General features: G+C 43.5%; 1 protein-coding gene and 1 pseudogene across 1 annotated transcript; both read right to left on the bottom strand.

The window, feature by feature from the left end:
• Positions 1-2,065: 2,065 nt before the first annotated feature.
• Positions 2,066-2,422, bottom strand: LOC101983475 (60S ribosomal protein L36a-like). The gene has a single exon (XM_005365486.2). The coding sequence runs from the start codon at positions 2,420-2,422 to the stop codon at positions 2,102-2,104; it is 321 nt and encodes a 106-aa protein (XP_005365543.1). The 3' UTR covers positions 2,066-2,101.
• Positions 2,423-8,986: 6,564 nt separating this feature from the next.
• Positions 8,987-10,215, bottom strand: LOC101983186 (annotated as a pseudogene).
• Positions 10,216-14,005: the final 3,790 nt, after the last annotated feature.

Genomic DNA, 14,005 nt, shown 5'->3' with positions numbered 1-14,005 from the left:
TTGCTTGCCCTAGGAGTAAAAGAGGTTGTCCTGGGGCCAGACCAAGCTCTCGTGGGAGCACAAGATGCTCTTTTTGGGCTGGAACAGGCTGACCCGAAGCCTCTGCAAGTGCCACCCTGTGGCTTGCTCGCCTCTCCTTTAGATGGCACCATTTTACTGCAGGGAGGCCACTTGGGCTCCCTTCCCCAGCGTCAATTAGTATTCGCTGTGCAAAAATCAGGAAATTCCTTCATTATGCCGGTGCCGGTGGCAATCTGACACTTAAGGTGGTGCTTCTGCATTTCCATTATAAACTCCACTTCTCGTGGAGGGTTGTGGCACAGCAATAAAAACTTGCCAGAAGGGCTTCACCTTGGGACATTTTAGAGCAAACACTGCATTTCCCTTCCGAGGGGTCTTTTTTTTCTTAATCATGTTATGCCAAGTCTGAGAAATTAATTTTTCTCCATGTGATGAAAATAATTAAGAATTTACCTAGCGTTTTGGTAATTTTAATGCAGGCATTGGTTTGCCTTTAACTGTAAAGAAACAAGGAGCATTTGAAGTAATGCACCCATTAATCACCTTGATTTGATCATTACTCAGTGTGCACATGAACAGGTGTATCACATGCTACCCCAAAATTTGTATGATTATTATGTGACAATTAAAAATGAGAGAATATAAAGTAAAATGTAAAATGCCAAAGCGTTTTAATTAAAAAATGGAAAGAAATATTTTGCACTTGGAGACTTGTTTTTCCAAAATGTTAAGCAGTTCTTGCATTACCTTCCCCCACACCCTCTTTTTATTTTTGGTCTGTGTTGAAGTCTCCCACAATTAGGCAATATTAATTTATAAGAATCATCAGCAGAAGTCTGTGAAGAAAAACAACCCAGACATAAGGACCTCCTGTATAAAATCTCAGTCACCATCTTAGAGGTCTCTGGGGACAGACACCATCTACCTGTCCCCATGTCAGCACCTTTGGGCATTTTGGAAGAGTCTCCATTTCCAGTGTTTTCTCCTCTTGTTGGGTATTGAATGAAGGCACACATCCTACCTTTTACTCCTACGAATACCAAGTCACCATAGGCTTCTCAGGCTACTGAAAAATACACATGCATTCTCACACCCCCACTACCATATGCTACAACTGGTAAATCTCAAACGAATGGCAGGCCCTTACTTTAAAAAAAAAAAAAAAAAGCCGGGCGATGGTGGCGCACGCCTTTAATCCCAGCACTCGGGAGGCAGAGGCAGGCGGATCTCTGTGAGTTCGAGACCAGCCTGGTCTACAGAGCTAGTTCCAGGACAGGCTCCAAAGCCACAGAGAAACCCTGTCTCGAAAAACCAAAAAAAAAATTAAAAAAAAAAGAGTCACTGGTGATGGATAGTAACTCTATCGGCTTGAGAAATTTGGTTACAGCTGCAGCAAACAAGCCAATAGAGTTACTGTCCATCACCAGTGACTCTTAAAAAAAAAAAAGGTTCATCTCACTGACAGTTTTGGAAGCTGAAATCCCAAGATTGGATGGCTCTCTCAGCTCAAATGGGCCTCTGTGAGGCACACACAAACCTTACCAAACCAGGGGAGCTACCCAAACATGTTTTTGTTTCGGTTTCTGTGAGAATGCCATTTAAAAAAAAATAGAACTTGCAAATGACATGTAATAAAATCATATGGTGATATATCAGTTATCTATCTTTTTGAAAATTCTACATTTATCTATTATTTTAACAGGTATGTGTGTGAGTACGTGTGCATGCCACGGCGTACATGTGGAGGTCAGGGGACAGCGTGGGGAGCTGGTTCTCTTTTTCCACCACATGAATCCCACCAGGCTGGCAGCAAGCCCCCTTACTCTTTGAGCCCATCTTACTAGGACTTAGTTGTCTTTGTTGTCTCTCTGACGTCATACAGGACATAGACAATCTAATGGAGGAAGGATTTGTTTGGGCTCATGGGTTACAGAGTGATTGGTCCATTTTCATGTGTCCCCAGCAGAGAGTGTATGAGGAAGACTTAGCGAACAAAGCAGAAGAAAGAAATGTCATATAGATGGACTCATTTTTTTTTAGTGAAAGCTCATGATTTTATTGTCTTCATAACAAGGTCAGCTTAGAACTGGATCACTTGGCCCTTTCTCTTCTTATCACCACCCAGTTCAAAGTGCTTGCATCTCTTAATAGCCAGCATCCTCTTAGATCTGCAGTGGGGCTCCACACATTCCAGTCTCAGCACAATCTTCTTTGTAGTTTTTGCCTTTTTGTAGAAAATAGGCTTAGTCTGCCCATCATAGCCACTCTGTTTCCTGTTATAACGCCGCTTTTCCTGGGCATACAAAGAATCTTTGCCCTTCTTGTACTGGGCCACTTTGTGGGGTTGGTGCATGCCACATTTCTTGCAGAATGTACGGCGGGTCTTAGGAACATTCACCATGTTGGCGGGTGCAATATTGGCACAAAAAGAAAGAGGGAAGAGTAGACGAACTAATTTTAACTTTTGAATCTGTACAGGTCCCTAACCTATGGGAAGGCCCCACTGGTAGTGCTGATGGGTCTTCCCACCCTCAGTGAATCCTCTCTGGAAACACCGTTCCATATAAAGCCAGAGGTGCCCTTTACTGATCTCCAAGTTGAAGCCAGACCGACAGTGAAGATTAACCAACATGGTTCCACCAGGGACAATAGATATCTAGACTATGAATTACACAGATGATATTTCTCTACTCTTACTTGTGAGGTCAGAACAAGGTGTTCCAGGCACACATCAGAGCTAATCCACACACAAAACTGACATCTGAAAGATCGTTACCAACCTCCTCAGCAAGTCTCTATTATTTTTGTATAATGACAATGACTTTGCCATCTAAAACGCAAATTTGGGACACAAGCAGGTTGCAATTCTGGAATTTGTAGCTCTAAGACCCATTTCAGTTCAGAGGTAGTTTATATATCTGGAAGCCCAAGATGATACTGAAATGAGGGGCAGACTTATAGTTCCACTGGGAGCTGACACAGAGTATAGAGAGAAATAGAGAGAGGGAGGGGAAAGAGCAAAAAGAAGGGAGCTAGACACTGTAGTTTACAGGTCTGTGTTACTTCCTACAATTATAGTTGATACTTAAGAAAAATTCACAAGCCGGGCGGTGGTGGCGCACGCCTTTAATCCCAACACTCGGGAGGCAGAGGCAGGTGGATCTCTGTGAGTTCGAGGCCAGCCTGTTCTACAAGAGCTAGTTCCAGGACAGGAACCAAAAAGCTACGGAGAAACCCTGTCTCGAAAAATCAAAAAAAAAAAAAAAAATTCCCAGGTGAGTCATAAGAATAGGAGTAGGATTACTTTTGTGTAACTGATACAAAGATTGAAAACAATTCCCTTCCTCCTCTTGTGTTGGCTTAGCCAACAACCTCTGTTTCCCAAAACACACATTCATGCACACACACATACACCACACACACACACACACACACACACACACACACACACACACACACCACAAGCTAGATTTTGAAATACTAATTTAATTGTTAGCCAAGATTGATTTCCAGGAATCTTCAGAGACACAGAGGACTTACCAAAGGTGGGGCAGAAATGTATATGGTTGGAGGATAGCTGTCGAGACTCCTTGTCCAGCAGAAGTGAAGCCAAGAAGGTACCTCAAATGATAGTTGAATCTAGATCGTTTCAGGGCAGAGCTGTCAATGGCAGATCAGCCAGGGATTTGGATTCTTTAGGCCTGATGTAGATTTAATCCCCTTCTCTGTCCAACAAACTGTTGTTCGCCCTTTAGAGCCTAACTCCAATGCCATACCTGGATATTATAAAACAAACAAACACGAGAGATATAAAGTACTGGGGAGAAGGTGAACAAAGGACAAGGCTCCACACAGCAGATGGCAATGTATGTTAGTGCAGTCTCTGGGGTCTGTGGGGAGCAGGCTCCAGTGATATCAGAAAAGAACTGCCGTGTGGTCCAGCCATCCCCCCTCCTGGAAAAATCACTGAGGGAGTTGAAATCTCCAACCTATAAGGATGTATGTAATTCCCATGTTTGCAGCAGCCATATTCACAAGTCAGGTATAGAAACGAGCCGAGGCATCTGTAGACGGATGAGTGGGTATGGAAACTAGAATGTGTGCATACATACATGTACGGAGGGGGAGCCGGCCTAGAGCTCTGATGCACAACATCAAGACTACCAGTCACTGTGTATGATTTGGGGAATGTTCTCTAAACTGGTAGCATTCATCTGCCCTTGTCACAGGCACAAATGAATCACTGTGTGAAAAGATAAATAGGCTAACTTGCGTGGCTATGATAACCATCTTCCTTTCTATCTTTATACCCTATAAAATCGTGTGTATTCTTGAAATACATAGACTAAAATTCATTAAGAGTTGGGAGAGCAAATGTAGCATTAGCTCCAATGGTCCTGACTTTCTGTGAAAACCTACTAAACCCTTCCCTTGCACCCCTGCTTTCCTGTGTGATGGTTCATCATATCTGTGTAAAAAGTGCTATAGGACACCAGCTCGGTAAGACTGCCATTCCTTCCTGAGGTCTGAGTTCTGTCTCCAAGATCTTGTCCAGGCCTTGCTCAGGATACTTGGTAACACAGTCAGACACTGGCTAACGAGTAGAAGGATATATATACACACATGGGCTTCCAAAGGCTCTTGCCTTATGATTGGTTTGCTATACTTGACTGATTAGGAGGAAATAATTAATGGCTAAAAGCCAGCTTTTCATTGTGGCTACTAATGACACTTCTTGGCCTATTTCCATTCAGCACCCTAGTTCGAAGAGAATGCTGGGAAGCCATCTGTGTTTCACTGAAAAGGCCTAAGACTTCCTGAAACTGAAGATCAACCCAACTTAGGAATTTCACCATGAGTCCCAGGTCTCGAGCCAGCCCGGCTTGTCTCAGATTAAGATGGCCACTCGTTTGTATGAGGCACTCGTTAGCTGGGAATGTGGTCAGTGGGCAGTGAACTGTTCAGATGCCTGGAAGGTATTTCCTAAGAGACCACACGTCAAGTACCTGCTGAATCATGAGCTTCCCTTGAACAACAATGGGATGCTTTTACAGGCCGAGGGAGGGCTGTGTCGGAGCTGATACCTGGCACATACTAGAGCTGCCCAATCTGAGGTTGAGAGGAGGAAAGGGGAAACCGGAGACTGACTCACCGAGACCGTACTTTTCATGGGAGTTGCTTCTCTGGGATTGCTGTGTTCCTGGGTCAGAAAGAGTCACTTAAACTTTTTACCTCACTCATGCTTAAAGGATATTCATCCACTCCCTTTAGTTCTAACCACATAGGCATTAGTGGGCGCTTAAGAATATAAGTCAATCTATAAAAACAGACAGGAGGACCAATGGAACAGAATCAAAGATCCGGATATTAATCCACACACCTTTGAACACCTGGTTTTTGACAAAGAAGCAAAAGATATCAAATGGGAAAAGAAAAGCATATTTAACAAGTGGTGCTGGTGTAACTGGATATCAACATATAGATGAGTGAAAAGAGATCCATATCTATCACCATGCACAAAACTCAAATCCAAATGGATCAAAGGCCTCAACATAAAGCCAGCCACACTGAACTTCATAGAAGAGAAAATGGGAAACACATTTGAACTCATTGGCACAGGAGACTACTCTAAATATAACCCCAGTAGCACAAACACTGAGAAAAACAATTAATAAATGGGACCTCCTGAAACTGAAAAGCTTCTGTAAAGCAAAGGACATGGTCAACAAGGCAAAGAACTCAAGAAACTGATCATCAAAAGAACAAATAATTCAATAAAAAAAAATGGAGTACAGACCTAAACAGAGAACTCTCAACAGAGGAATCTAAAATGGCTGAAAGACACTTAAAGAAATGTTCAAAATCCTTAGTCATCAGAGAAATGCAAATCAAAACAACTCTGGGATTCCATCTTACACCTGTAAGAATGGCCAAGATCAAAAACACTAGTGACAACTTATGTTGGAGAGGTTGTGGGGTAAAGGGAACACTTCTGCATTGCTGGTGGGAGTAAAAGCTGGTACAGCACCTTTGGATATCAGTATGGTGATTTCTCAGAAAATTAGGAAACAACCTTCCTCAAGACCCAGCAATACCATTTTGGGTATATATCCAAAGGATGTTCAATCATGCTACAAGGACATGTGCTCAGCTATGTTCATAACAGCATTGTTTGTCATAGTTAGAACCTGGAAACAACCTAGATGCCCCTCTACTAAAGAATGGATAAGGAAAATGTGGTACATTTACACAATGGATTACTACACAGCAGAAAAAAATAACAACATCTTGAAATTTGCAGGCAAATGAATGGAACTAGAAAACATCATATTGAGGAAGGTAACCCTGACACAGAAAGACAATTATCACATGTACTCACTCATAAGTGGTTTTTAAACATAAAGCAAAGAAAATCAGCCTACAAATCACAATCTCAGAGAACTTAAATAATGAGTAACCTAAGAGAGACATACATTGATCTAATCTACATGGGAAGTAGAAAATGACAAAAATATCCCGAGTGAATTGGGAACATGGGGACCATGGGAGAGGGTTGAAGGAGAGGGGAGAGGCAGAGAGGGGAGGGGAGAGGCAGGGAGGGGAGCAGATAAAAATGCAGAGCTCAATAAAATCAATTTTTAAAAAGAATATAAGCCAATCTAAAAATAAATAAATTAAATCCAGTGTCAAGCATGACTCCTTTCATGTTGTTGGTCAGAGGTATCCAAGAGAATCCCAGAACAGCATAGGTTATTGCCATTGCCCTTGGTTGCTTCCCAGAACTCTAAGGTAAGACCCTATTAATGAAGAAATCACATATATTAGACACAGGATTCGAGGAACCAAGCTGTAATATGAAAGTCCCCTCTGCAAGAACTATCTTTCACAGCATCTAAGTATCATAGTGCACTGCGTAAGCTCCTAGTGGAGAAAAGCCATTAATAGTTCACCCAGCTAGAAAGCCTGTGATCCACAACAATAACCAGCCCTGCTAGATCTCCTCAGTGGTGCAATAGTGGCATTTTTATCTTGGGGGTGATCAGAAGCTGTCTAACTGGACACTCAGTAGGAGGAAACTCAGACTTGTACCTGTAAACCTAGCCAAATACCCATGGTGGAGAGGTTATAAACCCTGTGGGAGAACTTACCACTGCCATTTTCCTAAACCAGTAGAATTCCTAACTCTATTCTAAACACTTATCCTTATACCGAGGTAAGAACAGCTTTCACACCTCATTAAAGAGGCTGTTTTTGTACAGAGACTAGAACAAAGTTCCAGATTCAGAGCATAAGTGATCATGGGGTTCCTGCCCCCCAAAAGTACATCTACAGTGTATCTTCTACATCTAGAGCTTGGGGAACATTGAGAAAGAAGACGGAGAAAGGGTGCAAGAGCCAGAGGACTGGGGCTCTTCTGTAGATAGTATCTTCTAGACATGGAAGTGGAAGCTGCACCCACAAAACCTCAACAATATGGTTACTTAAAAAAGAACCACATAATGCTAACACCAACTGACATGACAACACGGATGATGGAGATTTCAAACGGCCCTACCCCTGGATAAAGAGCTACAAGCAATCACTCATTGGCTCACGAGAAAGGAAAACTCAATTTGCTCCAGGGATGAACCTCTTGATAGGTTACTGAATCCCCAGTGGTCTGTACTTATGAGTACTACTAGCGGAACTCAGTAGGATGGATTTATAGATATGAATTTGAGAGGGAGTGGAGAGACACAAGAGGAGTTGAGGAGGGAACATTAAAAATGATGTGCTTTTGTTCAAAATTTTCCAAAAAAAATTAGGAATTAAAAAAAGAAGCCAAAAGACACATAATAGCTGGCTTTAAGAGTTACTAGCAAAACACAATAATAAGGATGGTGTGACAGCAGAAACCATGGTCACATAGTGCATTCGTCACTTGTTTGGTTGCTACAGCGAAGTACCTGACCAAAGGAAAGGAAAGGTTTACTTGGGCCCACAGTTCATGGTCACAGGTCACGTTGTGTCCCCCGTCAGGAAACAGAGAGCAGTGTGTGCTCGTGTTCAGCTAGCTGTGTCTTCTTTCTGCAGGCTAGTATCCCAGGCCATCGAGCCGTGCTGTCTATACTCCCTCCATAGTTAATTGAGTCTAGATAACCTCTCATAAACATACTCAGAGGCTGACCTAATCTAAATAGTCCCTCACAGATGTGTCTGGAAAACTATCTTCTGGATGATTCTAGGTCAGAGTGACAAACATTACTGAGCATGATGCATCGTTTTAGTGAAATTTGAGAATAAAAACCCATGGACATGTGGCCTATTGGTGTTTAATTAAAATACAAAGGTATTCAATGTGCAAAATGATTTTAACAGATGACACTGAAATGCATTTATGTATAAAATGTCTGAAGTCGCTGTACATCGTGTATGAAATTGAATTATAGTCTTACTTTATGTATTAAAAATATTCACACTTTTTCATAAAGAAGAGTAGTCAACATAGCCCCACTTGTTCTAAATGAGAAGCTTGATAACTCCTAAAGAGGACACCGAAGGTCAGCTTGTGGAAATAGCAAATCATGGGCTAATTCCAGTAAGGCTCAAAGGAGAAATTTCAATATGCAGAGAAATAAATTAGGATTTGAAGACATATGACTTTACAGCCAAAGCCTAACTGTAAGCCAGTCTTTCTGTTCACATTTGGAGACACACTTCACCTTCCTCTACAGATCCAAATGATCGCCTGTGACCTGTGATGTCATCAAAACTCCGAAAACCCATAGAGTCCAAAATAGCAAGGAGTGCACAATGTTTAAACCCTCATTTGAAATCCCACATCATTGCCTCCTAACATTTGCAAAGGGTCATTTTGGCAAGGGTGACCAGTTGGCCAGCCTAAGAGAGGAAAAGGGTAAATTAGACTATAGCTTCAACTGTTGCAGAACCTCTTCTGATGCAGGAACTGTGGGTTAGGACTACATTTTTTTTTGTCTTTAGATATTTTTTATTTCTTCAATTTTTATTATCAGGAGTGACTGAAATAAAAAATATAATTGAGTCCCATCATTACTGTCATTATGAAAATGGCTTTAAGAGAAAACTGGTCAGATGAATATTATTGCTTCCCACTTTTCAACTGGTAAATAGTTGCCATTGATAAAACAGACAAGCCCAGAGAATCTGTCCAGAATGTTCAAGATATGGTGTATTATACAACATGCCTGTTCTCGGGGAGAACACCTACGACATAATTATGTGTACTTCTTGATCTCATCATACAAGACAAGCACAAAGGCACCACCCATGCCCCTGAGAACGTTGGACCATGCACCCTTGAAAAAGGCCTTGCTTTCTTCGTCACGAGCAATCTTCCTCCAGCAGTCGATCGTGCCTGTGTACATGATGTCAGTTCCTTTGCGTCCTGACTGCATCATCATACCACCGCGAACTGTGTCAAAGGGATGGGAAGTCAAGCCAGCGACAGCAGTGACAGACTGTGCAATCATCCAGCTGATGAAGATGTGAGTTTTCTTGGGATCTGGAAGCATTCCCTTTGCAGTGTCATAAATGCCAAAGTAGGCAGCTCGGTAGATGATAATGCCCTGGACTGACACATAAATAAAGCCTTGGTACAGGCCCCTAATCCCATCAGATTTGTAGATCTTAACCAGGCAGTCACCAAGGCCTTTGAATTCCCTTTCAGCTCCAGCTTTGCCCACATCAGCTGCTAGACGGGTACGGGCAAAATCAAGGGGGTACACAAAGCACAAGGATGTAGCCCCAGCGGCACCACCTGACTCCAGGTTCCCTGCAAAGTAGCGCCAAAACTGGGTCCCTCTTGTCCACACCACCCAAAAAGATCTGCTTGTATTTATCTTTTAAGGCAAAGTTGAGAGCCTGGGTGGGGAAGTATCTGATGACATTGGCCAGGTTACCACGACAGAAGGACAGGACTCTGTTTCTTGGGGATATGAACCACACAGTCTATAATGCCCTTGTATTGCTTATCTGCTGTGATTTGTTTGCTGGCATGCTGCACCTGCAGCAGCAGCTTGACCCGCTCGATGGCGCTACCGGCATCTTGGAGATGGCCGCAGCCACTCCACCTGCCAAGAAGTCCTTGGCGAAGGACACAGCGGCATCTGTCATGTTGAAAGAGGAAGAAAAGGCAGGGGAGCGCGGAACGGGACTGGCTTGACAACCGGCTTCGACTCCTGGACTCTGAGGACTACATTTATGTAGTAAAATATAACGAGCTGTAAACCATATATCAGAGGCTTCTTTAAAAAGATAAAATTATTTGTTTTATGTATGTATATGTGTGTGTGTGTGTGTCTGTGTGAGTTTATATGCAACATATGACCCCATAGGTCAGGTGGGGATGGCAGTTCTAGAACTGGAGTTACAGAGGGTTGAAAGCTGCCATTTTGGTCCTTGGTAAACAAACCCGAATCCTCCACAAAACCAGTAAACGTCCTTGAATGCTGAGCCATCTCTCTAGACCCAAACAGTGGCTTCTTTAGGAAAGTGTTCCTCTTAGCTCATCCATTTCATCAAAGAGCTAATCTTCTAGCACCCTGTGTCTTCTTTCTCCTCACATATAAACCTGAATACCTCACAGGTGTTGTAATAGGAGGGGCAGGGCTGCCTCACTAGCTTATGCCCCAAAATAACAACACACCAATTGTATTCATTTAAACACTGCTTGGCCCATTAGTTCTAGCCTCTTAAGGGCTAATTCTCATATTTTGCCTAACCCATTTTTAGTAATCTGTGTAGCATCAGTCTTACCGGGAAAGATTCTAGCCTACGTCCATCCTGGGTTGGAGCTTCATCACGTGTGCCTCAGAGAGCAGAGCTCTTGCGTCTGCCTGGGAGGGGGAGCATGGCGTCTCTCTGAGCTCACTTCCTCTTCCTCCCAACATTCTGTTCTGTTTACTCCTCCCACCTATGTTTTAACCTATCAGGGCCAAGCAGTTTCTTTATTGCTTAACCAATGAAATCAACAGATTGATATATGACACTCCCACATCACACAGGGAACTCAGGACAGACTCAGTCATCAGAAACCCTGGGGTATGATTCTCCAGCTCAGAATCTCACTGTCTACAGGTCTCTGCTTCATTACAAGTTGCTTTCATCTATTTTGCATTGCTGTAACTTAAGTAGCTGGACCTGAGTCATTTAGAAAGAGGTTCACTCTGATTCTGGAGTTACTTGAGTGGCTATACCTTGCGTTGCTTCAAATCATAGCTGAAGGATTAGCATATATGTACAGAATAGAAAGAAATTGAAGGTGTGTGTGTGTGTCTGTGTGTGTGTGTGTGTGTGTGTAAGGCATTGTGTGTATATGTGTGTAATATCCAAGTATATGTGTGAGCTTGTTTAGGGGTATACGTATCTATATGTAACTGTGTAAGGTGTCAACCCTCACCTTTCCATCTTGTTTGAGGCAGGCTTCTCTCAGGCATTCTAAAATATGTTTTATGAAAATGCATTAAAGCTGAGGAATTCTTGCCCTGGCTTCTGTCTGAGTTTACCTCTCCTGCTTGAGCTAGTTTCCTGGGCCTTTATATTCCCATATACAAGGTGCCCATCAAAACTTTCCCAAGAGAAGTGGGAATAATACTGGCTAGAAGCCTGCAAACATGGAAACTTTATGTGGTTGGTTTGCTGTAGCAGATTTAATGTGTACATGCCATGTATTCATTGTTTTTGTTACAGAGTGATAGATATGAATAGGACAAATTGAGATGCTGGTATATGGACATAAACACTCAAACTTCTAAATGGAGTCAGCTTATATCCCACACCTCCATAGAGGTTCAGTCCGGCTCATTCAGCTCATTCAGAAACTCATTCAGAAACTCATTCAGAAACTCAGCTGAGTACTGACTTCACAACCAGGAACTAGAAGCCTCTTAAGGTGTAACAATCAAGAGATTTTTATCTTAATTTACTTCCCTCTCCGGCCACAGAATGGTGAAGGAACTGATAGGAATCACCTTGTGTTCTGAGGTGCAGCGTTCCAGACCACAATGAAGAGAGAGCACTATTTATCACATGGGGTATTTTCAAGCGTAGAGATACACCCCGTGTTGAGACACTTCCATCGGGTAAACAGGGCCAGTCACAAATGATTGCATTACTGGGATGGGAACTAAACGTCCTGTCTTATTCCTGGAAACTGCTATCTGTGCAGCATTCCAGCCTGAAGGAAATATTGACACCTAGTAGTGGCCCCTTCTTTTGTTGCCTTCGGAAGTTTCTGCTTTAAGCCGCTGCGCTAGGCAAATTCTCACTCAGAGCTCAGCTGTAATGGTGAGCTAATTTCTAGTCTCTCCGCACTGTAATGAAAGGCTAGGGCCCTCCACTTTTTGGGCATGGCTGGACATCCGTCCATTTAACACGCGAAGCCTAAAGTGGTCATAGCACACAATGGGGTGCATTGCTGGAAGCAGGTGCCAGGGTCATCTCCTCAGGTTCCTTACCTGCTCAGATCCCTGGCTATGTGGATCCTAAGCACACCCTGAGGTCTGAGCCACCCTGGAGGATGTTTGATCAGTGCACCTGCCCTTAATCTTCTGGCTTCCATGTCTTGACAAATGAAGGCAGCATAATCCCATGTCATCAAAAGACAACCTTGATGAATGGACTTGTGTCTTGCTCGGGGCCCCACCTCTTTGTCACGCTCCCAGCCACCATTCCTGGCCAGAGCCCAGCTGGGAGGAGGTGGCCCTTCAGCAAAAGAAATAGAAAACTCGGCTGGTTGGGAGAAAGCTAAGCCACCTGTCTAAACTGAATGTTTGCTGCTGAGCTGAGGTGGAGGGACAATGCCCTGGCTTCCCTCATTGGGAGAGCTGCATGTCCCTCATAGTGGGGGTAGAGAGAAGTTGCCCTTCCTAACCAAGATGCAGCCACTAAAGAAGATGTGTTGGCCTTGATGTCCTGCCCATCAGGCTGGTACCCTGCTGGCAGAACAAACAAGGAGGAAGTGTTGTGTTGTGTGGGCAAACAGGGCTGCTGGAGGTCTGCCTGTGGGAGGAGTCTCGTCTCCTTTTATCCAGGGTGGGATGGAACTCTTGAAACTGACTAGAGCATGTGAAAGCAAGAAAAGATTCTGATTGTCTGCGCAAGGGTAAACATTTTCTTTCTTGTCGTCTCCTGGTGTGGACCACCTGCGCTGTTTCCCAACTATTGGAGAACACCGCTTCCTTGTGTCAGCAAACATTCCACGGGTGATGCTCCTTGAAAGCCGCTAGATGCTGAGGAGGACAGTTAACAGCAGCTCTGTCTCTGCCCTCACACAGCTCACACTCCTTTCTCCAGCCTAAGGAACCTCCTTCAGCCCCACCTCCTTTTCACTTCCCAGGACAGGACTCTCAAGCCTTGAGGGAGCAGGTGCAATGGGCATCATCACTCCCATGTGACGTCAGTGTACTGCACGGGGACTCTCATCAAAGCTCATGGGGCTTGGATTGAAAGAGACCGTTAGCACAGAGATACCAAGGCAGCAGAGTTTTCAAACATGCACACTGAAGATGAGATGCAGCCAAGACCCAGAGGACCTCCTAGGTGGGCTGAGATCAGAGCTCCCAGCTCCCCAGACTCCCTGTTCTGTGGTTATTGGATTTCTTCTTCTCCTTTCCCAGCTTGGCTTTCCATGGCTGAGGGCTTTTCAATCCAAATATGAACACAGAAGAAGTATTCATGTCAATGCTTTTTATTGCAAGAACAGCCCATAACTTATTTTTGGAATTCATAGCATTTCCCCTGAAATAACTCAGTAGGTGATGAATCACCAGGCCCATTAGCAGCCGAGTCTTGTGTGGAATATGGTCTGGTGCAGTGTGTGCCTTCACCACGAAGGTTTATTCTGGAATCTGCTTTTCCTCCTGAGACCAAAAAAAGTAGCTACTGATACCTCAAGGGTTTTTTTTTTTAATTTATTTTGTTTATTTAGTTAGTTTTTCTAAATTGTCTCTTTCTTTAAACTGGT

The sequence above is a fragment of the Microtus ochrogaster genome, unplaced genomic scaffold, assembly GCF_000317375.1.
Source record: "Microtus ochrogaster isolate Prairie Vole_2 unplaced genomic scaffold, MicOch1.0 UNK3, whole genome shotgun sequence".
Lineage (NCBI taxonomy): Eukaryota > Metazoa > Chordata > Mammalia > Rodentia > Cricetidae > Microtus > Microtus ochrogaster.
This window is presented reverse-complemented; position numbering and strand designations above follow the sequence as displayed.

Bases quoted from the DNA above. Each gene is read 5' to 3' on its own strand.
- LOC101983475 (XM_005365486.2), bottom strand. From the start codon at position 2,422: ATGGTGAATGTTCCTAAGACCCGCCGTACATTCTGCAAGAAATGTGGC.